At 34.2% G+C, this 27,291-nt stretch overlaps 1 protein-coding gene across 1 annotated transcript; it reads left to right on the plus strand.

The window, feature by feature from the left end:
- The first annotated feature begins 171 nt into the window (after window positions 1–171).
- Window positions 172–26,750, plus strand: LOC138330109 (TBC1 domain family member 9-like). Its single transcript, XM_069277481.1, has 30 exons — window positions 172–326; window positions 1,521–1,632; window positions 2,375–2,426; window positions 2,893–2,970; window positions 3,514–3,606; window positions 4,998–5,081; window positions 5,700–5,833; window positions 6,976–7,041; window positions 7,704–7,780; window positions 8,185–8,238; window positions 8,589–8,660; window positions 9,073–9,205; window positions 9,738–9,857; window positions 10,246–10,337; window positions 10,905–11,099; window positions 11,627–11,735; window positions 12,200–12,294; window positions 13,584–13,678; window positions 16,516–16,662; window positions 18,456–18,567; window positions 18,958–19,018; window positions 19,449–19,631; window positions 20,036–20,146; window positions 20,497–20,595; window positions 21,473–21,664; window positions 22,234–22,414; window positions 22,902–22,964; window positions 23,604–23,984; window positions 24,288–24,391; window positions 25,128–26,750. The coding sequence occupies exons 1-30, from the start codon at window positions 283–285 to the stop codon at window positions 25,716–25,718; spliced, it is 3,930 nt and encodes a 1,309-aa protein (XP_069133582.1). The 5' UTR covers window positions 172–282; the 3' UTR covers window positions 25,719–26,750.
- The last annotated feature ends 541 nt before the right edge of the window (window positions 26,751–27,291 follow it).

The following is a 27,291-nucleotide window of genomic DNA, read 5'->3' on the forward strand; positions in this document are numbered from 1 at the left end:
CATTAAAAACACATTAATTACTGTAATTTAATGATCAACTAGCCTAAAGTCATTCAATATTTTGGAAGTGCGTGCTCACAGTCACGCGAGATCACGAGAAAAAACGTAAACATTATATTTCGGAACACTTCTGAAGCTTTCGACTAAAAGTAAGCCACGTTATCGAGCTAATCCGAACGTCAGTAATGGCAGTCAGCTGACGAGTGCACGTTCATGTCTAAAAATATAAATTCAACGCTTAGCACACTATCGGGAATGTTTGTTTGTCTCTAACCTTCCATTATGTGGCTGAAGCCAGAAGAAATCCTGCTGGCAAATGCTCTCTGGTTTGTATCGTTTATAACGGACGACACACTTCCAAAGTTTCACACCCCCTAGCCTGTTCTGAGCCTGTTGACGTTCGATTTCACTGAAGTGGTTTTAGAACAAACATTTCCTTATTCACAACCGCAATGAGCGAGACGTCTTTTATTTACAAATAATTAACGTAAAGTTTCGCGAGAATTGGGTGTTCGAATTTAATAATGTTCCAACAGTTCTGATATTTATTTGGCTGAACATGTCGGTCCGATTTGTAAACAACCAGGTGAATAGCCTTTTAATACTCGACCGTTGGCCTATCAGTAGAGTTCAACTGAATGCAGTGGCGTCAGATAATTGTATATAAAGTGGCCTTCCTTTTATCTTCCTCGAGTGCAGGAAGTTGAGGCAGTATGACAAGTGGACGCTACAATCATTCTATTGTAGCATGAGAGGAGAAAATATAGCGGCCAGACTGGGATTCGAACCCGGGACCTCTCGCACACTATCTGAATGTTATACAGCTGAGCCACCTGGTCACCAGGTCACCAATGATCGATCCAGTCCAATCATGCTACACTTCTCTTTTTTTCAAAACCTTCACAATCAAAACACACAAGACCCTTTTACCATCATTGTGCATATTTTATTTAGGCATCAATTTTGTAACAGGAGAGAAGCAAATGCAGTGGCCAGACCAGGATTCGAACCAGGGACCTCTCGCACACTATCTGAATGCTCTACCGCTGAGCTACCTGGTCACTGATGATCAATCAAGTCCAATCTCGCTACACTATCTTCTATTCATACTATGCTAAAATAGTGATAGTGACCCCTGGAGTATTGAGGGTGATATGCAACATTTGGTACAGATATACTGGATCATTAAATAGGGAACAGGTAGCTCAAAAGATAGGGCAACCAGCTGCTAGTAGTGTTTCTGATCGAGGTCTGACCTGGATTTGAACCCATAACTTAAACTGCATTTTTCTGCTCATTAGCTATAGCATCCTCTTAAATTTGGGTGTAATAGTTTTTATAGTGATTAATTTGTATGATATAAATTTCAGGGTGACTGAAAGAGCCAATCCTTTCTGAACTTGTGTGATATAAATTTCAGGGTGACTGAAAGAACCAATCCTTTCTGAACTTGTGTAATATAAATTTCAGGGTGACTGAAAGAGCCAATCCTTTCTAAAATTGTATGATATAAATTTCAGGGTGACTGAAAGAGCCAATCCTTTCTTCATCCTACAAAGAAGGAAGGGATATGGAGGAGGAGGTTTAACTGGCCTTTTAGTTGGTACTCTGGATACTGTTCTAGATAGCAAGGTAATCTTTAATGACAGGCTACTAAAGTGAATACATGCTTTTCATTTCAAATTTCTGGTTATGTGGATGTGCAATACGGGGGTTTCGAGATCCCAAAGCAACATGGGTAAAGTAAAATTTACCGTTGATTAGTCCCATGCACCTTCCAGTGATTATGATGTCACGAAACTTACTTCAAATGATGACATCATAATCACTGGATGGTGGGACTGATCAACGGTAAATTGTAGTTTACTACATTGATTTGGGATCTCAAAAAAACCTGTATTGTCTTTAGGCAAATAGTTTTAGTTAAGTTAAGAAACAGACATGCATTGCCATAGATTTCTTAAATTTCAAAACAAAATTTTGACAATCAGTTATCAGTGTACACCAGGGTATATGTTTAATTTCAGTTCAGAATAATTTGCAAAATAACCAGTAAATATACAGTCAGATTACTAACTACAATTGTAAATTATAAAAGTCACAAAAACTGCAACCATAATCATTGATCAAGAACTATTTTTAAACTAGAAATTATATAAGGAATGACAAAGAGCCATTGGCTTTCAGGTTTTTTTTAAGGTTTACAAAATATTTGAGGTGGTTAAGTAGGAAACCAACTTTAGGAGATCATTATGCCATTACCCATCTAAAAATGTATTATGCACTACTAGGATATAAAAGTTTATTTCATTTGTTTTATTGGATAATTTCACTTGTACATGTTGTAATGTACCTTCTCTCTTTTTTTTTCCAGACACCTCCGTACAGAATTCTTCACCAACCTCATGGATCAGACGTTAGCTACAGTATGTATGATTATATAATTTATTCTGTTTAGAGTAAGACAGGGTTTATATAAGCCTGATGTATTGGTAACAAGTCCCCCTCCCCTTCCCTGCAGGGTCCTAATTAACATTGTTAATGAAACCATGCAATCATTTATTATTTAATAGTTACAAAAATTGTACACAGTCTTGGTAAAATTGCAATATTAAAGACAAAATCAAAGTTGAAAAAAAAGTACATTATATGTGTCTTTATCATGGATAATATGAAGATATTTCCATTCCCCGAAGACTTCAATATAACCTGGTTCCACTCTATTAGGTCTCTAGGTCTTCAGGAACTTCACAAGAAGACATTTGAATATTATAGGTTTTTGGACCTCCTGCTATGTGATCAGCTGAACAGGTCTCAACTGTCTAAAGGACCTGTTCCATTATTTATTTAATGTTTTTGATAAACTTATTGGTCCTGTTTTCTCCATATCAGCTGTGGCCGTGGCCAACAACAAGAAAGAAATCCACAAAGACTGGGAATGGTTGGAGCAACACCTGATGGAGACTCTGGGTAATTTATGATTTATAGATTACATTTTCAATTTTAAACTTTTAATAAAATGTGGGAATTCTGTATTTGAATATTACAGAGTTATCTGCCCTTGTGGGTAGGTATTGATTGTGATGTCATGTGTTTGCGAACGTAATTCATATAATGTCATACATTTGTAAGAAAACAATGTGAATTGGCCCACAAAATAATGACTATACAATCGACAACTACCCACAAGGGAGCTAACTCTGTGGTATGCAAAGACAGAATACTGTAAATCAACTTATTTTTGTGTGCAATTAAATTTCGCAGGCAATATGAAATTTCAAAAATTAAATGTCATGAAAATGATTCAAATATTGCAGGTAAAGAGTGTATTGATAACTTCAATAAGGTAAGAAGAAAAGATAGAAAAAAATGAAGCAATTAGAATATTGACAAATTTTGGTATTTGTATGAATGTGTACAAACACAATTTTGTAGGCAAAGAGATGTATTAAATATTGCAGTGGAATTATTTATATAAAGAAATAGTGTTATGATTCTTTCCTTTTCCAATAGGTGCATTCGAGTCTAATGAAGATGCGACTGAGTTCATCAGATGTAAAATTGAAAGTCTGCTAGCTAATGAAGTGAAGTTAAAGGGAGAAGATGGTAAGGACCCGACCCGCAGGGATTTTATAAGGGTTTAATTTTCAACCAATAGATATAAAGGCCAGTATGATATTGAATTGGTCCAATGCATCATACAATATGGTAGTTAAGGGGCAAAGTGGTAGCTATAACACATGGAAGTGTTGGAAAGCTTCATTCATTTCTACAATGTCATACAGCCCTCATTAAAAATTTGTTTATCTCTTCTTTATGATTAACATAATGATACATATATATATATAAAGAGAGATAATTTATGATGTTGATATATCATATACTCTCAAACCTGTCTATAACAACCACTTAATAATTTATGATGGACGTTTATTCTTAATTATACAGTAAAACCTGTCTATAAAGACCACCTAATAATTGATGATGCTCCTTTAAAGGGACAATTCACTCAGGCTAATTCTTTTACATAACCAAGAAGCAAAATATGACATAAATGTATTGTTCTACATTTCTTATGAAACATATAACATAAATATTGACAAATTCCACGACATTGTTTAGTATTTTAATCTATACCGTTGTAATTATAAATCGTTGATCAATACGATTCAGCAGGTAAAATATGTACGCTGTATCTATACCCGAGCCAACGTCACGCACGTTAAACAAATGAACTGCATAACCACTGAGGAGGTGATAAAATGATTTTTTTAGACGAGTCAATTCACCTAATAAGGTAAACACATTACTGTCAGAGCGATTTGAGCACTTCTAGACAAAAGTAGCATTACTCTACGAGCAAGGGATGGGGTTTGGCATACAAGATGTTCGACCACAATGTGTAATGGCGGACAGCGAGCGAGTTTGAACACTCCACACGCATTTCGCCACCATGGGCTTTTTTGGCATATCACAGTAAAACCGACTGATCTAATTTCCATTAGAACTGGGTTTTTTTCGACATATGTACAAATTTTAATGTTCTTTTAGCCTGAATTGTCCCTTTAATCTTATACATTCAAACCTGTGTATAATGAATACCTTAAAATTTATGATGGTTGTTTAATCATATAGTGTCAAACCTGTCTATAAAGACCATCCAAGGGAGAGAGGAAAACAATCTTCATGGCCATGGGGTCTTTATACACAGGTTGTAATGGGCTGATATTGGTCTTTTTTAGCCCTGGAAAAGTAGTGATATTAAGTTTTATTAAGCAGGTGGTCTTTATACAGAGGTGGTCGCTAATGCAGATTTTACTGCAATGTGTCCATATAGCTCCACATTTATAGGATATATTGATTGGTACATTGTGATAAACAAATGTTGATGATACATAACGAGAGTCTGCAATCAGTCTCAAAAGCTATGAAACATGTTAAATGTTTTAAAAACTGTACTTTTGTCTGATGGATATAGAATGCATTTTTATTTACAGATGATGAAACTAAAAGATACAAAACAGCTACGAGGAAGTTTATGAAGTTGTTCAACATGCCCAAGGAAGAGAAGCTTGTCAACTGTGAGTTTTTATATATACAATATAATCTGTATATATATGCTTAGCATTAAATTATCACTATATTCTGTTTAATATCTATATTCAATTCTCAGCTTGAGTTGCTCAGGTCTATATTGAAATGAGATTGACTGACTATATAATAGTGGTCTGAGCATACAAAAATGCACAATGAGTCTAGGTAGACTAAGTATGTGTTATGGACAGATTCAAACACAAACAGTAATTGGTTATGATTCATATGCCAAACGACCTTTAACTTACTTAAAATTAATAGTTTAATAGCACTGGTGTAAGGGTCACACTCCTGGTCTCAACTTATTCTCCAGAAAATATGGTATATGGACATTGGTAGTAGAAACACATTTAAATAGTGTAAATGAATTAATAAGTAAACATGAATATTAGATTGAGTATTAATATGTTCTATGATGATGATGATGATGTTGATGTAATGATGATGATGATGATGATGATGATGATGATAATAATGATGATGATATGAGTAGGATTTTGTGAATGTGTGTGTTAGTGATATTGAAAGTGAATAAGTATTTTGGTTTATTGCACCATATAAAGAAATAAAAAATGAATTAAAAAAAGAAATGTTCTATGTTGTAGATTACTCCTGTAGCTACTGGAAGAGTCACGTGCCTCGTCAGGGCTGGATGTACCTCAGTGTAAACCATCTGTGTTTCTACTCCTTCCTGTTAGGACGCGAGGACAAGGTCATCATACGCTGGACAGACATACTGGTCAGTATATCTCATAACTCTGTCATCTCATCCTGACTGGTCAGTATATCTCATAACTCTGTCATCTCATCCTCACTGGTCAGTATATCTCATAACTCTGTCATCTCATCCTCACTGGTCAGTATATCTCATAACTCTGTCATCTCATCCTGACTGGTCAGTATATCTCATAACTCTGTCATCTCATCCTCACTGGTCAGTATATCTCATAACTCTGTCATCTCATCCTCACTGGTCAGTATATCTCATAACTCTGTCATCTCGTCCTGACTAGTCAGTATATCTCATAACTCTGTCATCTCATCTTGACTGGTCAGTATATCTCATAACTCTGTCATCTCATCCTGACTGGTCAGTATATCTCATAACTCTGTCATCTCATCCTGACTGGTCAGTATATCTCATAACTCTATCATCTCGTCCTGACTGGTCAGTATATCTCATAACTCTGTCATCTCGTCCTCACTGGTCAGTATATCTCATAACTCTGTCATCTCATCCTGACTGGTCAGTATATCTCATAACTCTGTCATCTCATCCTGACTGATCAGTATATCTCATAACTCTGTCATCTCATCCTCACTGGTCAGTATATCTCATAACTCTGTCATCTCATCCTGACTGGTCAGTATATCTCATAACTCTGTCATCTCATCCTGACTGGTCAGTATATCTCATAACTCTGTCATCTCATCCTGACTGGTCAGTATATCTCATAACTCTGTCATCTCGTCCTGACTGGTCAGTATATCTCATAACTCTGTCATCTCATCCTGACTGGTCAGTATATCTCATAACTCTGTCATCTCGTCCTGGCTTGTCAGTATATCTCATAACTCTGTCATCTCGTCCTCACTGGTCAGTATATCTCATAACTCTGTCATCTCATCCTGACTGGTCAGTATATCTCATAACTCTGTCATCTGTCCTCACTGGTCAGGGCGTCTTTTCCAGACCAATCAGTACACCTAATACTGACCAGTTGGTAAACATTACAAGTATCTTTTGCATATTAATGAGTTTACGTCATGTGTTTGTGAGCATGTCATATTTTGAAAGAGAACAATTTAAGTTTTGTTCACAAAACAATAATTTTTATTATAACGTTAACTATGATTATGTTGTTGGTTTTTTTCTCACAGAAATTGGATATCGGTAACAATGTGCTGTTTCCTGATAGTCTGGTAGTGAAGACAAGAGAAGGGGAGGTAATTTCTTGGGACTTCATATTTGAAGGGGAAAGGAATTTGTCCAGATTTGTAAATGCACCTGAATGATAATGATGAAATTGTCAGTCTCAGTTGTTAAAAAATATGTTTTCTTAACTAAATTGTAATAAACATGTCATATTCTGGGTACTGTTAGATTGTAACATGATCTGTTCATATATAGAAATGTCACATTATGGATAATCATTGACATGGTCCAACAAAGCCAAAAATCTTGCGGAATATTGTTTAAAAGACCTGGTTTGTGTATATAAATATAAAAATGTTTATCAGTAAATTAGTAATAGAATCTTCTAAACTTTGAGAAGGTGGCAAAAGCAGAAGAAACTTATGCGTTTTTCATAACCTGGTCAAATTAAAAAATATTGACATTAATGCTTATAATAAATATTGCAGACTACTTTGAAAATAAAATATGTTTTGATGTACAATTTCATTGATTTTTCAAGGAATTACTTTTAATAATTAACACCCAGTGTTGATGTTTCTATTGTGATGTCATAGTAACTTCAGGTTTTCGCACCATTCTGGGATTTGATTTTCATAGAGGTATGATCATAGAAATATTGTCCAATCAGAATGTCAGGTTTGGTAGAAAAACAAAGAATAATGATTAAATATATGCCTATATCTTATTTCAGTATTATTTTTCCATGCTTCTGCAAAGTAGTGAAACTTTCCGATTAATGGAACAGCTGGCTAATATGGCAATGAAACAGTAAGTGTTGAAGCATTAGGATTCTTTTTAAGGAAACTTAATATCATAATGTTGAATATTTCCAATTTATACCATTGCAGGCATATCCAATTATATTACAAAATGTTAGAATATCTCTGGTTAAAGTTAAAACCAGAAATAATTGTAATGTTCTAGAAAGTAAACTTTTTTTTTGTAAATGTTAAAAGATGATTATACATTATGCAAACGAAAACTGATTAATTATAAAAAACTAATTCAGATAAATATTTCTAAGTTCAATAGCATACAAGTTACATTTGAAAATATCACCAAAATGGATTTGATGAGAATGATGCAGTCGAAGTGTGCTTTCTTTATTTCCGTAAGGAGTCATCCATATTATCCATATATAGTTAAAATCATTTCTTTCGTCTTTATTCCAGATTGATGCAGGAAGGTGGATTTGAGGAAGACAAGACTATTGTAGATAGGACCAAGTAAGGCTTTGCTTTTATTTATAGATTAGATACATTCTTCATCCAATTAAGACCTGGGGCTTTCCATAATATTCCTCTCTAATTTAATAAAGTTTCATTTTATGATAAATTAGATGAAGTCTTGTTATAGAGAGAAAAGTGGGGGTGCACATTACTAGAAAGATAGCTTTATAATGTTCGATTACATTTGGAAATGATACTTAGAAATTGTCTTTTCTTTGCTTTGATTAATTTGAAAAAAATTAAAATTCAATGCATTATGATTTTGATTATTTTTATTTGTGTTGATCGTGTCTCTTAATTAATTTGATCATGGTTTGTATTGTTATGCATGATTGCTTTTTTTTCAGAAAAAAGACGCCAAAGAAGATGTCATCAATAAAGAGAGATTTGGATGCCAGGGCAAGAAGTGATGCCTTCAGGTTTGTCTAAAATCCTCTTATTCAATACCTCTTTATTCAGACAATTATGCTAGTATTTTACCCCCCCCCCCCCTATACATAGTCTTTCAATTTTATTTGAGAAAAATTAAACACTTTAAATGTACAGTGAACCCTCGATAATCCAGACACCTTCATTTCCGGCCTAAATCACCCGGACTAAGAATTTTCCACACTGCCGAATTCTGTATATAGCATGAAGTGTTGTATGTTTGATTGATATTAATATTATAATAACATTACACAATTTTACATCAGAAACAAAAATCAGTTTTAATTAGTACTTTTAATTTCAAGTGGTTTTTTCTGTTATTATTTCAATCCAGTGTAAATACAATTTATTAAGTAATAGTTTTTCATTATGTTTATACTATTTATTTTCTTGTTGTACCAGATTGGCCTTCCGTTTGCCATTGATTGAGAAGTTGGATGGAGATACTGACTGTACATTATGGACACCCTACAACAAACAAAATGTCTGGGGCAGGCTCTACCTGTCTCAGAACTACATCTGCTTCGCTAGTAGGGTAGGTATGACACATTTGTATAAAGGTGGCATATTTTACAGAGTTATTGCTCTTATGAGCTGATGAATACCCTTTAAAAAGTTATACTTCAGTCAAACTGTTTTAGAAGTAAACCCATTGTGGTGATACTTTTGTTACATGTAATACGCATGATATTACGAACTTCTCCTTAGTGCTCAGCACATAAAATTGGATAACTTTTTTTTTTCATTTAAACAAATGCATGATTTTAAAATTAAAACATAATTATGTTTAAAGTTTTCATTTACATATGTATGTGACAATGTTTATTTTTTCTGAGAATTTTTTTTTATTTTTGATTTCTGCATGCCTTGTGTGCAATATGATGTTTTATCATACATATAGGCAGTATGAAATGGATAATATATTCATATGCTATGTTATCTTTTCCATGAATGTGTAGCCAAATGTTTGATTGCAGTTTTGGCAATATGTACGTGTAACATTAAAAGGACTTTTCACTTGATTAGTGACGAATGGTTAATTATGTTACAATTTAACATATCTACAGGTCCGAGAACTGGTCAGTATTGTTATGCCAACACGAGAGATTCAGTTAGTAGAAAAGGTAGACAACTCTGCATCGTCTGACGGCAATCAGAAGGGCCTTGTTATCACTACCAAGGGGAAGGTCTGTATACTACTGCCATGGTAACCCTATATTCTTCATTACTTCGTTACCCTGTAGCAGGAAAAACATTTCTATCAAATAATTTCAACTTATAATATATTAGCAATTTTATTATCATAATTGATTTTGATAGTTTGTAGTCGATAAGTATTTAATGATAAAAATGAACAAATAATATTACCATGCATTGCTTTTTATTGTGACTTTAATAGTTTACTACAATGGTTGTGTCATATTCGAAATTTAAAATGATTTTATTTCTAAATTTTAAATTTATCTATAATTTGATTTAAAAAATTAATTAATTCATTTTTATGTAGAAAAGGATGAGGAAATTCTTTTATTTAATACATATTTCTCTTTTTAATACATGTATCTATTTCAACAGCTGAATTTAATGTTTTCACAACTTGGAGATCGAGACTTCATATTGGAGAAGATTTCTGATTTCTTAGCAAAGCAACAACAGCCTAGCACAAGGTAGAACTTTCTTATAGTCATGATACTTAATTAACATTTTCAATAATTTTGAAAGCAAAAGGAAAATTCCTGTTGTATTTTCTGAATAATTATAATTTGATGCATCTATAATATAATAAAAAAATTCTAATGTTTGAATGATATTTTGTCTTACTTAAAAACAATGATAAATTATGTGAGGTGTAATCTTAGTTCTCTTGTTACTATATCCTGTAAATTATTTACTTAGTCATTAAATAATATTTTCATATTTGCTTTGTTCCTCATGTAACTACTGTATTGTGTTGTAAGGTAAATTAGCAAACAATAATGGGTATTTTGATGTTTAGGCCGCGTTGGCCGACAGGTTAAGATATCCTGACATATTCCCACAAGCCCATCACCTATAGGTTGTGAGAATGAATCCCATGTGGAGCAGTTGCCAGGTGCTGATCGCTGGTCGATGGTTTTTTTTCTGGGAACTCCAGGTTTCCTGTGAAAAATTTCCAGTCCTTAGTTAACCCTGCCTGTTAATGGGATGCTAAACCAATCACACCAAACTAACTTTGATTTCACATCAATTTACAGTGTACCAAGCCCAAAGACAAAGTCTGAGAAGTCAGACAATTTCAGCTCTACTGAAACAACAGAGAATAGTGCCCCAAGTTTTGAACTACAGCCAGCATTGGTCAGTTTGTTTTGTCGTCGTGACTCTGATGAGCTTTCGTCCAGGGAAACGGTCAAGGAGCATCTTTGGAATATCCATTTTGCTGAATATGGCAGGTTAGCTTGAGGAATGTACTTTGTACACAAATAGAGGTTCAGTCTCGCTGAGAAAAAAATCAAATATTACTACAAAATGACATGATCTTAAAAACTAATATTAAATCAATTTATTTGAATGATTCATTGAAATAATTGTACATCTCACCTGTTTACAATTGTGTTAGCCGCCATTGTTAATTCCATATCCAGCTTTAATGCGATATCTAAAATTATTTTGTCCATTCTCTACATATTCAGATTGCACAAATTACATCTTTTTAACCAATGATAGGAATTTCTGTAAATATGTTGAAACCATAACTTGATATAACTTAAAAGTGGATTAAAAGTGGATGATATTAAAAATTGTAAAATGATATGACTGACCTCATGGGCTTGAGCTAAAAGCTGTAGGTTGTATTTCCACAGGAAACATGCAAAATTGATATTTTGGTGTTATATAGCAAATCAAATACATAAATGAGGTTGCTGAAGTAATTAGGTGAGTTATTCAGGTCATTTTGGCCTTTTGTTTACTGTTACAGAGGTGTGTGTATGTATCGTACTGTGGCCACATTACAGCTGATACTAAAAGGTCTCCCAGAGAAGTACCGAGGGGAGGTGTGGATGTTGTTCTCTGGAGCAATTAACGAGGTAATTAATGAACTTACTAATTACCAGCAGCTATGTAACATACATAAGGGTTTAAATGTACTGTAGACCTAAACCGCATATTTAATTTAACTAAATATTGAATAATTTTTACATATACCTTCTCCAACAATGTTAGAGGTATGGCACATCAAGATACTTTTGAAAAATTTATGTCACATTCAGCAAAATAACGTCCGATAAATATAGACCTCTTAATTTGTTATGGGAGTAACCTAATACTATAATAATTTCAACTATGTAAAAAATTTCATCCTATTGTCTGAGAATACTTGTCATAATTGATCAATTTTGCCTTTTACGTTTAGACAGTAAAGTCTATGCGGTAGTCAGTAGCATTTATAATATGTTTGCTACTTCCTTGTAAGTAATGATAGAAATTTTATTCCATAAATCTTGATTAATCTGTCAAAAATAATTATCGGATTTCGATATGTATGTTGCAGAAATCCTGTAACCCTGGTTACTACAGCAGACTAGTGGAGGAGAGCTCTGGCAAATACACACTGGCAACAGACGAAATTGAGAGGGATCTACACAGGTTTGTAGGGGAGTTATTGATGTGGGGAATGGTTTGTAGGGGAGTTATTGATGTGGGGAATGGTTTGTAGGTGAGTTATTGATGTGGGGAATGGTTTGTAGGTGAGTTATTGATGTGGGGAATGGTTTGTAGGGGAGTTATTGATGTGGGGAATGGTTTGTAGGGGAGTTATTGATGTGGGGAATGGTTTGTAGGGAAGTTATTGATGTGGGGAATGGTTTGTAGGGAAGTTATTGATCTGGGGAATGGTTTGTAGGGAAGTTATTGATCTGGGGAATGCTGTTGGGGTATCATTGATGTGGGGAATGGTTTGTATCGGTATCATTGATGTGGGGAATGGTTTGTAGGTGTATTATTGATCTGGGGAATGGTTTGTAGGGGTATCATTGATGTGGGGAATGGTTTGTAGGGGTATCATTGATGTGGGGAATGGTTTGTAGGGATATCATTGATGTGGGGAATGGTTTGTAGGGGTATCATTGATGTGGGGAATGGTTTGTAGGGGTATCATTGATGTGGGAAATGGTTTGTAGGGGTATCATTGATGTGGGGAATGGTTTGTAGGGATATCATTGATGTGGGGAATGGTTTGTAGGGATGTTATTGATCTTGGGAATGGTTTGTAGGTGTATTATTGATCTGGGGAATGGTTTGTAGGTGTATTATTGATGTGGGGAATGGTTTGTAGGGGTATCATTGATGTGGGGAATGGTTTGTAGGTGTATTATCGATGTGGGGAATGGTTTGTAGGGGTATCATTGATTGATGTGGGGAATGGTTTGTAGGGGTATTATTGATTGGGGAATGCACAAAAAAAACTGTAAAACTAGTAGATGTGTAGAGACTAAAAATCCTAAGTAAAGAACAAATTACATGGAAAAGGAATTTTTGAAAGTTGTATCCAACTGTGAATTCACAATTAGAACTAGGTTCTTTCTTTCATACTGGGATAAAAACCATTCAGAAATGTTAGAATTTTCTGAGGTTTCAAAGATTAATTGAAGATTGAACTATTACATTTAATATCATATCAGCTAAAAGTACATAAGTTTTGATAGAATGACTTAGGTATATGATAACATGTTAATACTTTGAATCAGATGTTTCTATAGAGTATGTTGGTATATACCTAGTGTTATGTTAGTGATATTTCATAACCAAATTATTTTACATTTAAAATGTTTGAATAACACACAGAGAAGTAACTGCCTAAGGATAATTTTCTTAATATATATGATTTCCATAAGATGTGTTTTCTCAAACGAAACATTCTCTATGTTCACACCTAGGTCTTTACCGGAGCATCCTGCCTTCCAGTCGGACCTCGGAATCTGTGCCCTTAGAAGAGTTTTAACTGCTTATGCTTGGAGAAACCCTACAATAGGTACTGATGACTGTTTTTTCTTTACATTGACACATTTTTTTTGCTTTATCTGTTAGTCAGCCCAACAAGGCTAAACATAACCTCCGACTTCAGTGTTAGAGTGTAATGCTTTGTTCATCTGCTTCAATCAACTAACTGGCCTGGAGCAACTCTTATAGGTTTTTGAAGAAATAATCCATGAAATTTGAGTACTGTAAACTACAAAATTTGAGCAACAATTTTTTTTTTTAATTCAAGTTTTCGTGCCTAGATTTTTTCACAATGATTTAACTTTATAGTCCTTATTCTACAGTACCTAATCTTATGATTCTTAACCATTTTTGCAGCAACTTGTTTTTGCGATTTCCAATTGCCCTCAAAATTTAGTCGCACGTGAATATTTAGAAATGCTTATATTTTGCTTGTATTTCAAACAAAACTATGTTACTTGTGTTGAAATATACAGTTTATCACATAGGCTATGTCTCTCTGATGTGTTTTAGGCTATGTCTCTCTGATGTGTTTTAGGCTATGTCTCTCTGATGTGTTTTAGGCTATGTCTCTCTGATGTGTTTTAGGCTATGTCTCTCTGATGTGTTTTAGGCTATGTCTCTCTGATGTGTTTTAGGCTATGTTCTCTCTGATGTGTTTTAGGCTATGTCTCTCTGATGTGTTTTAGGCTATGTCTCTCTGATGTGTTTTAGGCTATGTCTCTCTGATGTGTTTTAGGCTATGTCTCTCTGATGTGTTTTAGGCTATGTCTCTCTGATGTGTTTTAGGCTATGTCTCTCTGATGTGTTTTAGGCTATGTCTCTCTGATGTGTTTTAGGCTATGTCTCTCTGATGTGTTTTAGGCTATGTCTCTCTGTTGTGTGTTTAGGCTATGTCTCTCTGATGTGTTTTAGGCTATGTCTCTCTGATGTGTTTTAGGCTATGTCTCTCTGATGTGTTTTAGGCTATGTCTCTCTGATGTGTTTTAGGCTATGTCTCTCTGATGTGTTTTAGGCTATGTCTCTCTGATGTGTTTTAGGCTATGTCTCTCTGATGCTCTTTAGTTAGCTATGTCTCTCTGATGTGTTTTAGGCTATGTCTCTCTGATGTGTTTTAGGCTATGTCTCTCTGATGTGTTTTAGGCTATGTCTCTCTGATGTGTTTTAGGCTATGTCTCTCTGATGTGTTTTAGGCTATGTCTCTCTGATGTGTTTTAGGCTATGTCTCTCTGATGTGTTTTAGGCTATGTCTCTCTGATGTGTTTTAGGCTATGTCTCTCTGATGTGTTTTAGGCTATGTCTCTCTGATGTGTTTTAGGCTATGTCTCTCTGATGTGTTTTAGGCTATGTCTCTCTGATGTGTTTTAGGCTATGTCTCTCTGATGTGTTTTAGGCTATGTCTCTCTGATGTGTTTTAGGCTATGTCTCTCTGATGTGTTTTAGGCTATGTCTCTCTGATGTGTTTTAGGCTATGTCTCTCTGATGTGTTTTAGGCTATGTCTCTCTGATGTGTTTTAGGCTATGTCTCTCTGATGTTTTAGGCTATGTCTCTCTGATGTGTTTTAGGCTATGTCTCTCTGATGTTTAGGTATGTCTCTCTGATGTGTTTTAGGCTATGTCTCTCTGATGTGTTTTAGGCTATGTCTCTCTGATGTGTTTTAGGCTATGTCTCTCTGATGTGTTTTAGGCTATGTCTCTCTGATGTGTTTTAGGCTATGTCTCTCTGATGTGTTTTAGGCTATGTCTCTCTGATGTGTTTTAGGCTATGTCTCTCTGATGTGTTTTAGGCTATGTCTCTCTGATGTGTTTTAGGCTATGTCTCTCTGATGTGTTTTAGGCTATGTCTCTCTGATGTGTTTTAGGCTATGTCTCTCTGATGTGTTTTAGGCTATGTCTCTCTGATGTGTTTTAGGCTATGTCTCTCTGATGTGTTTTAGGCTATGTCTCTGATGTGTTTGCTAGTCTCTGATGTGTTTTAGGCTATGTCTCTCTGATGTGTTTTAGGCTATGTCTCTCTGATGTGTTTTAGGCTATGTCTCTCTGATGTGTTTTAGGCTATGTCTCTCTGATGTGTTTTAGGCTATGTCTCTCTGATGTGTTTTAGGCTATGTCTCTCTAGGCTATGTCTCTCTGATGTGTTTTAGGCTATGTCTCTCTGATGTGTTTTAGGCTATGTCTCTCTGATGTGTTTTAGGCTATGTCTCTCTGATGTGTTTTAGGCTATGTCTCTCTGATGTGTTTTAGGCTATGCTCTCTCTGATGTGTTTTAGGCTATGTCTCTCTGATGTGTTTTAGGCTATGTCTCTCTGATGTGTTTTAGGCTATGTCTCTCTGATGTGTTTTAGGCTATGTCTCTCTGATGTGTTTTAGGCTATGTCTCTCTGATGTGTTTTAGGCTATGTCTCTGATGTGTTTTAGGCTATGTCTCTCTGATGTGTTTTAGGCTATGTCTCTCTGATGTGTTTTAGGCTATGTCTCTCTGATGTGTTTTAGGCTATGTCTCTCTGATGTGTTTTAGGCTATGTCTCTCTGATGTGTTTTAGGCTATGTCTCTCTGATGTGTTTTAGGCTATGTCTCTCTGATGTGTTTTAGGCTATGTCTCTCTGATGTGTTTTAGGCTATGTCTCTCTGATGTGTTTTAGGCTATGTCTCTCTGATGTGTTTTAGGCTATGTCTCTCTGATGTGTTTTAGGCTATGTCTCTCTGATGTGTTTTAGGCTATGTCTCTCTGATGTGTTTTAGGCTATGTCTCTCTGATGTGTTTTAGGCTATGTCTCTCTGATGTGTTTTAGGCTATGTCTCTCTGATGTGTTTTAGGCTATGTCTCTCTGATGTGTTTAAGGCTATGTCTCTCTGATGTGTTTTAGGCTACTGCCAGGCGATGAATATTGTGACCAGCGTGCTGCTACTGTACACTAACGAAGAGGAGGCGTTCTGGTTACTGACGGCCGTGTGTGAGAGGTTACTGCCCGACTACTACAATACGAAAGTGGTCGGGGCTCTCATAGACCAGAGTAAGTAAAGACTACTACAATACTAAAGTGGTCGGGGCTCTCATAGACCAGAGTAAGTAAAGACTACTACAATACTAAAGTGGTCGGGGCTCTCATAGACCAGAGTAAGTAAAGACTACTACAATACTAAAGTGGTCGGGGCTCTCATAGACCAGAGTAAGTATTTAAAACTTAATTAGCCTAATTATCTGCATGAGACATAATTTAATATCTCAGCTCATGACACGTGCCAATTAATAATATGACCACTTAATATCAGATCAATCAGTCAAATGTTTTCACTGTGTTGTATTCATCATTTGAATATTTAAAAAAAAATATGCATGATTTGTGATAAAATTCTAATGTGAAAATAATTCCTACGGCTATTAAAATCAATTTATATCAAACACTGTCTGGTGTGTTTGAGGAGCCATTCAAAGATGTTTAAATCTTACAGATAATTCATATTGAACATGTTTATTTGTAATGAGTATGTAGTTGATCAAGGATATTAAACATCAAGTATATTAAAATCAGATAATTTATGTTCAACATTTGTTTGTGAGTAGTTGATCAAGAATCTTATTATCAGATACACTATTTGACACAATAAGTACCAGTGTCCCTATAAGTGCCCCTCCCCCTTTTGAGGCCTCAATTTCAATTGCCCAGGCGCTTATTGGGTCAAATACTGTAATTGATATTGAACAAGTGTATATGAGGGGGTGATCAAGAATATTAAGATCAGATAATTTATGTTGAACAGGTGTATTTGAGGAGCTGATCAAGGATATTAAAATCAAATAATTGATATTGAACAGGTGTATTTGAGGAGCTGATCAAGGATATTAAAATCAGATAATTTATATTGAACAGATGTATTTGAGGGGCTGATCAAAGATATTAAAATTGGATGATTTATGTTGAGCAGGTGTATTTGAGGAGCTGATCAAGGATATTAAAATCAGATAATTTGTATTTAACAGGTGTATTTGAGGAGCTGATCAAAGATATTAAAATCAGATAATTTATGTTGAACAAGTGTATTTGAGGAGCTGATCAAGGATATCAAAATCAGATAATTTATATTGAACAGGTGTATTTGAGGAACTGATCAAAGATATTAAAATCAGATAATTTATATTGAACAGATGTATTTGAGGGGCTGATCAAAGATATTAAAATTGGATGATTTATGTTGAGCAGGTGTATTTGAGGAGCTGATCAAGGATATTAAAATCAGATAATTTATATTTAACAGGTGTATTTGAGGAGCTGATCAAAGATATTAAAATCAGATAATTTATGTTGAACAAGTGTATTTGAGGAGCTGATCAAGGATATCAAAATCAGATAATTTATATTGAACAGGTGTATTTGAGGAGCTGATCAAGGATATTAAAATCAGATAATTTATGTTGAACAGGTGTATTTGAGGAGCTGATCAAGGATATTAAAATCAGATAATTTATATTGAACAGGTGTATTTGAGGAGCTGATCAAGGATATTAAAATCAGATAATTTATGTTGAACAAGTGTATTTGAGGAGCTGATCAAGGATATTAAAATCAGATAATTTATGTTGAACTATTGTATTTGAGGAGCTGATCAAGGATATTTAAGTCAGATAATTTATGTTGAACAGGTGTATTTGAGGAGCTGATCAAGGATATTAAAATCAGATAATTTATGTTGAACAGGTGTATTTGAGGAGCTGATCAAGGATATTAAAATCAGATAATTTATGTTGAACTATTGTATTTGAGGAGCTGATCAAGGATATTTAAGTCAGATAATTTATGTTGAACAGGTGTATTTGAGGAGCTGATCAAGGACAACCTACCTAGCCTATACCAGAAGTTAGAGACCCTGGGTCTTCTCAGCATGATCTCACTGTCGTGGTTTCTCACCATATTTCTCAGGTGAAATATAATATTAGGTCCATTTTCACACTCCTGATTTAGTCCTCTGGCACCAAATCCTATATCAATCATTGATGGTACACATATAGCAGGGGATACCTGAACCTGGGTTGTGTGTTGAGTTTTCAGGGCAAATACTAAAACATGAGGAAAGAATGTAATGGTTCTGGATTGGGGACCAGGTAGCTGTTCGGAAGGTCCTGGGTTCCATTTCCAGTCTAGCCATGCATTTTTGCCCCTTCGACTACATTATTAAGAATTATACTTTTTATATATTGATATAATAAATCTTGGAATATGTTAATTATGAGAATTTTATAAAATTGATACATTCAAAAATAAATTCAGCAGTACATCTCTGTTATTGACAAGATAATGGCATTGTTTCAGTGTGATGCCATTTAGCTGTGCTGTCAACATACTTGATTGTTTCTTCTACGATGGTGCTCGAGTAAGTACTGTTCCTATCTCTATTAATAATGCCAACTCAGCAAGTATTAAAAACCATTAGCTCGATACGTATTCAACCAATGCTTTTTGGTTACCTTGACTTTGATTATAAGGTCAAAGTTACATAATTTGTTGTTAATTAGTGTTAGTGAATTTATTGATATTTTCAAATCATCATTAATAAAATAATAAATCTTAAGAGCGAATTTTTCACAGTAATGCATATAGTATTCATTAATAAAAAGTATTTAGCAATAATTTAAAAGGTTATTATGGTATAGATCTTGAAGTCAGATTTAAAGACATGAAAACATGTGTTCTGCAAGGCAATGACATTGCATGGTTTCTTTTTAATTACAAAGGGAAGGAATCAAGCTAGTAAATATGTATAACCTTGGTAAAATCAGTATGCAATGGTTACTTTTTTACAGGTGATATTCCAAGTTGCTTTGACCATACTTGATGCCAAGAAGGAAGAATTACTAGCCGCTCGGGATGACGGTGAAGCGATGACCATCCTAGGTTCCTACTTGGAGAATGTATCTAACCGCGACTCAACCATGCCAAATATTATCCATACTAACATGCTTTGTACTAATGGAGTCAAGAAAGAGGTGAGTGGACAAGTAGTGACTTATACTCGTCATATCATATTCTTTGATTGCATGTTTTGATGTTACAAACTTGGACTCTTGAAAAGTTGAGGAAATTTAGATAGACTAAGTAAATTGATTAGGTGCACTTTTAATTGGTCAACAGGAAATTTAAACTCTATACATTTATTTTGTGAGAACTTTCTTTAGAACATTGAAAACATTGTGCATATAAAATGATAAAATAATTGTGGTTTTTCATTGCTACCATTCATCATGAATATAAAAACAATAACTAATTAATATTCTTGCTTTCTGTTATACACATTTTTTTTGTATAGTATACAATTTACAATTTTGTATAATTTACAACCATTGATTTATGTTTGAAAGTTAAAAATTAATATGAATTTCTTTTTACACAGCCCTCTGTGGATGTGAGTGAGCTCATCGATGAAAGTTATCGTAATTTTGGGCACCTCAATAACCCGGATATTGACAAACTACGCTTAAAGTATCGCCTGCAGGTCGTCCAGGTAAATAAACATTTAGATCAACCGACTCCTCCTCCTTAAGTATTGGAGGGATTTCAACCAAACTTGGTTGCAATAATCAATACACCGTGTAGATGTGCGTAATCTATATTTTGCAGAGTTATGCCCCTTTGTAACAAAAGGGTATAAGGTGGTAATGAAGGAGGGGATCGAGGACGATGTTATAAGTTGACCTCCTAGATACACTTCTATTTATAATACTATTAATAGAAAAATCACCGTAATCGTTATTTTTGCTAAAAATTGCAACTTATTTAAGCCATAAACATTTATTCATCTGGTATATGCTATGTGCATTTTTAAAAGTGATGATTAATTTCATTTGTTTCTAGAATATTGAGGACAGCACCAAAAAAAATGTGCTCCGCAGTGTGGCTTCCCATACATTATTCAAAGGCAAGGAACTGGAGGACCTCTTCATATTGTTTAAGGTAAGGGCAGAGACAGCTAACGAAAGTAATGCAGTATTCACATTCAAATTTGAAAAAAATGCTAATATTTTATAATCTATTCATAAACTTAATTTATTTTACATATCAAATCACTTCGATGACCCGATGGAGCATATGTAATTATATGTTAATAAATAAGATGTTAGTTAGTTTTATAATCTTCAAACATTATGCAATAAATACCTTTTTTATACAGATGCTAGAATTACCGACACAATATAGAGTTTCTTATGTCTTATAGACTGATACTATCATGACGGTAGTACTAGTGTTTACCAAATTGAATAGAAGTGACAAGATTGGTATAAAATATTCTTAAAAAGGGGCATTTTTAAGCCTACGAATAAAAAATATTTGTATATGACAAATCATTTTTTATTAAATAATTAAACCAGATGACATCATATTTGATTGACTTTTTACAATATTTACCTATCACTTTTAATTAATATTAGATAATTCTTTAAATCTGAAAATAAAATAAAAGTCCATTTAATTACCATATAATTATTATACCATAGCATATGGAGGTAAATCTATATCATCACTTAATTAAGGGGTTACTTATGGATTAAAGGTCAATTAGTAACATGAGATTGTATTATTTTATATGATGTATGATTCGCGTCCAGCATTGATATGCTTTAACTCCTGGTTTGAATGCCTTTGAACTAAAACAAAAAGTCAAAGTCGCACACAAAGGAATGTAGGTTTTAATGATTTTAACATGTAAAGTTCTTTTTAATTAATGTAAAATGATAACAGAATTGAAGAATTCAAAGAAAAAGGTACCAATATTCTATATATATATTTTTGAAATTAGCCAATTATATTCACTTGACCTTTGACCTTGTAGGAGGAGTACCTGACTTCCTGTTACTGGAGGACTAGTCAGCAGCCTGTCGACACTGCAGACAAATTTGACCCCTCACGACCTTACTACGAAATCTACAAAGTGGATTTCGACCAGTTCAAGACCATGTTCCTGTCTCTCGTGCCCTGGGCAACTGGGTCACAAGGTCATGTGCTGGCTCTCAGAGCTTTTAGAGTAAGTTGACTGACAGAAAAAGATTGAATAAAGGATTTGTTGTCAATCTGATTAACATGTACATGACTGTAAACTGAATAAAGGATTTGTTGTCAATCTGATTAACATGTACATGACTGTAAACTGATTATTTCACATGGAGCTGATAATAGTATTTTGGCTATTAAATAAGTTTCATTTCAAAATCTAAAAAACAATTGTTTGGTGGTCAAATGTGAAAGGGACTAATCCACATACCACGTGATATTTGATAATGTTTGTGTGGGACTAGTATACATATCTCCAGTGGTAACTATTTGACAATGCAATCTTCCCTCTGAAATGACGTTGGTGCAGGATATTATCTATAGACATCATTCCATCACCAATAGAAACAATAGTCCTGCACAAACGTTATCAAGTTATTCCCATTGGCGATGGCTTTCTAATTTTTCTAAACTGGTGTAATTATAAAATTTAATTCAATTTATATATATTGCTTTGCACATGCAAGTAGTTAAGCAAACTTGGAACTGAATGTCAGCTAATTTAAAAATAAAAGATTATTAATCTTTGAATTTTTTATTCAGTATCTTGATGAGAATGGTGACAACATGATCAACTTTAGGGAGTTTGTTTTCCTGTTGGGTATTATCTGTCATGGCGACCTAACACACAAACTAAAACTCTTGTACCAGTGCCATCAGCCACCAGCCCTCCTACCTAATGATGAACTGGACGGCTCTGAAATACCGACGTCACCAAAATCAGGTAATCCTTACCTCTACCTCTGTAGGGGGCAGTGGTGGTCAAGCGGAGGCTCGCTAGTAATCGCACTTGGCATCTGGATCTGAATTGAACTGAGTTTGAACACTAAAAAGGGATGCTGCCAATTACTAGTCAGTTGTTGGTGGTTTTTCTCAGGGAAATCAGGATTTTCTTTGCCGTATAACCATTAAAAGCTGTTAGCGTATGTCACAAAAGATTACATATGTTACCAGTCAAGACATAAACATCTTACGATTATTAAGTCGAAAGATTTTATAATTAAAAGAAAATTGTTCAATGAAATGAATACTGTACATCAAATAGTTTGGCTTCAAAGCAAAATTAAAAGCATGGATCTTGTATCAGTAAGAAAAAACTTGTGATATGCATATATTTCATCTATTATTATCTGAATACAATGTATCATAATGAATCATGGTAAAAAGTAATTTTCTTTTGTCTTCTCTAAAACATTAGTGTTGTTTTCCAGAGTCAACAGAAAGTGCTGTAGAAGCTACTGATTTTTTTGACAGCGGGGACACTCTACAAGATGGTGAGTAGATCCGTAATTAGAGGTTATAGAAAAAATATGGAGGAACCATTAAGATTTAAATTCTATACAAATTTAAGCCTTAGTGACAAATTTTAAGCGGAAGGACATCATGACAAACCAAAATCAATAAGAAAGTTCTTTAATGTAGAATAATAATAGAGGTATTGTACGTTTGTTTTATTATTTAAATTTGTAGTAAACTCATCATATCATGCCATTTCATTCCTTTGTGCAAAATGAAGTCCTAAAAACAATAGAGAATTACTGACATTTTCCTTAACATAATATTGATTGCATAATTCATTTCCATGATATGTTTATATTGTACATTCTTAATTCTTCAAATAAACTGCCTTTTTTTGTAGAACAAAACATAGCTCTGCTTGTAGTAGCAGAACCCTTGGCATAACATTAGCAATTATAGATGAGATATTATAGTCAAGTGGTCTCGTTATATCTTGACCAATTTTGTTTAATAACCAAATTGACTATTGCTTTAAAGAAGCAAGGCGGCAGTATATAAAAATCATTTGATTGTGTTATGTGGTGTATGTTAGAGATAATCAAACTTCTCAATTTGTGCCAAATATTTCCTAAATTTAATTCTGTCACTACCAGATACTTTAAATTTGTTTGTAGAGATTGAGTTGCCAGGTGACCCATCACCACCCCATCTCGAAGAAGTTACTGAGAATCTGCCAACAGATGAGGCTCAAGGAGGGGGAGATATTTCCGCAAGGGACCAAAACAATTCTACAAATATCTCTAATCCGCCTAAAGATGCTGGAGATACTGAGGCCACTAATAAGGAAGGGGCGGAGCCTAGTGATCGACAGCTTGATTTGACCAATGAAGAAGCAAAGTCTGAGGATGGTATGGGAACAAAAACAGAAGCAGAATCTGTCGATGGGGAGGCTGCATCTGTGGCAGAATCTGTCGATGGAGAGGCTGCATCCGTTGCAGAATCAGTCGAAGCTTCCTCTCCAGATGAGACATCAGACAGTGGCAGTTCAGCAAAAGGTTTCTTCCTTTTTTTCTGTTTTTTTTTTTTTAAATTGTTTTATTTTATGTTACTTAGGAAATAGAAAAAAGTATCTTGTTAATTAAGAATATTTTAAATTATTTAATACCTAGTATTTGTTTTAAGTTTCAGCAGAAAGTTAATAATGATTCAGTTGAGAACAGTAAATCACTCTAAATCTCCATGAAATTGGCACAAGGTTTCTGTCAAAATACTGTATTTCAAGCACTTGTATATTTGTTTGATGCTGTAATTACTTTAAATCAGAAATTTGATCTAATGGTAAAATTTTGTTTTAACAGTGTCTGATATTGGCGACAGCCTGAGGAAAATGTACCAGAAACGACAAGAACTGAAGAAAAAAGACAGCAAGGCAGACTTTAAAGATGTTCCACGACTGAGACAGGTACACTTATACACTGGTACTATATGATGATTATGATCCAGCAAACTGCTGTCACCATACTAAAGTCTTGAGTTAGAAAAGTTTACTCTCTACCTGTCCCACAACTAACATACCATCACATATTAGGTACAGTGTTAATCCAAACAGATGCCAAATCAAGTCAAAGTTTTAATTAAATCGTTCAAATCTTTATTAATGATCATGGAAAAGCTGACTTTCTACTCTTTCTGATCCATAAACAGGTACATGTGTATTGAATATGCAAAGTAAGATTTCTTTGAAATTCAAGTGCATAGCTCCAGACTTGCAATAGAACCATTGACTCTGATTATTAAAGGATTTTCTTTGATGACTAACAAAGTATAATTGTTTAAAAGATTTTAAATTAACACTTGATAGATATATGAGAGAAAAAAATAATATTGTCATACACTCCAGAGATTTTACTAGGTACATTGTATGTTCGTTCCATCCTTAAAATGAAAGAAATTATTAAGTTAAAAATGTATCTTTTGAGAGATGAAGGAGATTAAGTGGACTCAAACGTAAATTTTTCATCTGCCATAATCCTGAAAACTTGTCAAAGTCAATATGGCTATGGAATGAAGGGGGAGGGACCTTCCTGTTCTAAACTGTCGTATCCCACTTCAGAAATTGGAGGCAGCTAGGATATTCATAGGCACAGACATTTCTTTTTTGTTGTTATATTAAAAAAAAACTATTTGTGCTTTAATAGGTACAGTTTATCCAGCTATGGAAGACGCTGTACGATATGTTCAGTGATAACAGCGAAGAACAGGAACTATATCATTCCATAGCCACTGTCGGAACACTGCTTCTGGAACTGGGAGAGGTCGGAAAGAAATTCTACCTGAAGAAATCCTCTCCATCGGAGAGCTCTGTTACAGATACCCCGTTGTCATGTAGCGCAGACAGTGGCACCGATGTGGATCGCCTCGCACAGAATATACAGCGTACTCGTCTCGACACCGACAAATCAGGGGAGGGAACTCTAGAAGAAGATGAAAGTGTTATGACCTCAGGTATTGAATCAGTGTCAGGTTCCGAGAACACGGGAGAGACTCCAACTGGTGAATCTTCAAAGATCACCACAGACACTTCCTCTGATTCGAATCAGTCATTTTCTAAGCCAGACTCTGATTGGTCAATATCATTCGAACAGTTCATAGCCTCTATGTTAACTGAACCACCATTGGTTGAATTTTTCGAGAAGCACACAGATGTAACAGAATCTGTTGCTAAGGTGAGAAATCGGCGACTGATGAAGAGACAATTAAGTGTTTTCCCAGATGATAAAAAGAAATGATTCATAAAGGATAATTTCATGACACAAAATGGTGTGTTTTTCTCTATGAATAACCTTCCTAGAATGGCATCCTCCTTAGCTGCATCTTTTCCAATTGAGAACTGATTAAGTGTTAAGAGTATAAACTATGCCTCTTGAAATGTATGTTTTGTTACCATGAAAATAGCATTTTTGCTACAAAAATATTTGAACTAGTTAGCATGAACCAACCCATTTTAAAAAATGAAAACTAATTATAATTCTTTTTACAAGGATATACTGGTACATTTTTTTTCTTTATTGGCATAGAATTTATTTTGTATTGTGGTTTTAACGGTAAAAAATGTGGTATGTTACTGGAAAGTAGCCTGTAAATATAAAATCAACAGTTTGGTGGAGATTAATAAGGGAAGTAACTGGTTAAAATAAAGTAGTTAACTTATTGAAATAGAAATAAGGGAGATAACTGGTGGTAATAAGGGATGAAATTTGCTAAAATATCAAAAAAAGGTAGCTGCATAGGTAAAATAAGAGAAGTAACTGGTTAAAATGATGGAGTTGACCGGTTAAATGCAGGAATATAGCTTGAAAGAATAAGAAGAGTAACTTTTGAGTAAGGGCGGTAACTGCTTAAAACTGACCACATTTGTATCCAACGAAGCTTTATCAATTTAATAGTCTTGATGGATATGTTTTATTATATAAACGTTCAAAACTGAACTGACAGCTGAGATTTGACCATATTGATTTTACTCGACTTATTTAGTCAACTTTTATGTGTATGTTTAATACATATTTATTATCATATAGATAAATTGTATATTATTTGCAATATTTTTGTTGCTTAATCCACATATTGTTTATGTTATCAAATTTTCGTTTATTTATTAAAATATGATAAATAAAAACACTGTTGTAAGACTTCAAATTCATCACAACATCCATGATAATTACTTTGATTCTCACAAAAATTATTTCTAATTAAGAACTTGTAAACATAACACATTCAAGAGACAATTGTTAAGAATAATGTTTGGAATGTGTTGTTGAATGAATGTACCAATGCTATAGACATGTATTCTTTAGGCTGCTGTTATGAAGGGCATTATATATGTATAAGTATCCACTTCATTAAGATGATATGTTGTTCCTGTTATAATATGGTGAAGGATGTTACATGTACATGTACAGTAATTAAATTTGATTAAAATACAGATCCTTATTATTCCACCATCTAATAGAGGATCTGACAACATTCCATAAGAGGTCTTATTCCGGTGACCTTTATACCACTTGTACTTCAGATTAAATGTATTTTCTAGTCACCTTTCTACATCAATTAAAAAGAACAGTTTATTCCAGACTACTTTTATACATTTGGCTTTGTTGTGCTCTTTGGGCAACATGACAAAGTACACACAAATAATTTTGACAGTTCTTTGAAACTATTTCGTCCCCTGAAATTCACTTCCAGGACTCGGAATCAGCAGTTTGATTGGTCAATTTGAAAGGTCACCAGAACGTGACCCCTAATTGGATGTTGTCAGATCCTCTTATCAAGTGTAGTGATGATAAGGATCTGTATCTAAATCAG

Source organism: Argopecten irradians, chromosome 8 (assembly GCF_041381155.1).
Source record: "Argopecten irradians isolate NY chromosome 8, Ai_NY, whole genome shotgun sequence".
NCBI lineage: Eukaryota > Metazoa > Mollusca > Bivalvia > Pectinida > Pectinidae > Argopecten > Argopecten irradians.

Bases quoted from the DNA above. Each gene is read 5' to 3' on its own strand.
- LOC138330109 (XM_069277481.1), top strand. From the start codon at position 283: ATGTGGCTGAAGCCAGAAGAAATCCTGCTGGCAAATGCTCTCTG. The intron at 8,239-8,588 runs GTAAGGCTTTGC...CTTTTTTTTCAG, and splicing joins ACTATTGTAGATAGGACCAA to AAAAAAGACGCCAAAGAAGA. The intron at 23,985-24,287 runs GTTTCTTCCTTT...TTGTTTTAACAG, and splicing joins CAGTGGCAGTTCAGCAAAAG to TGTCTGATATTGGCGACAGC.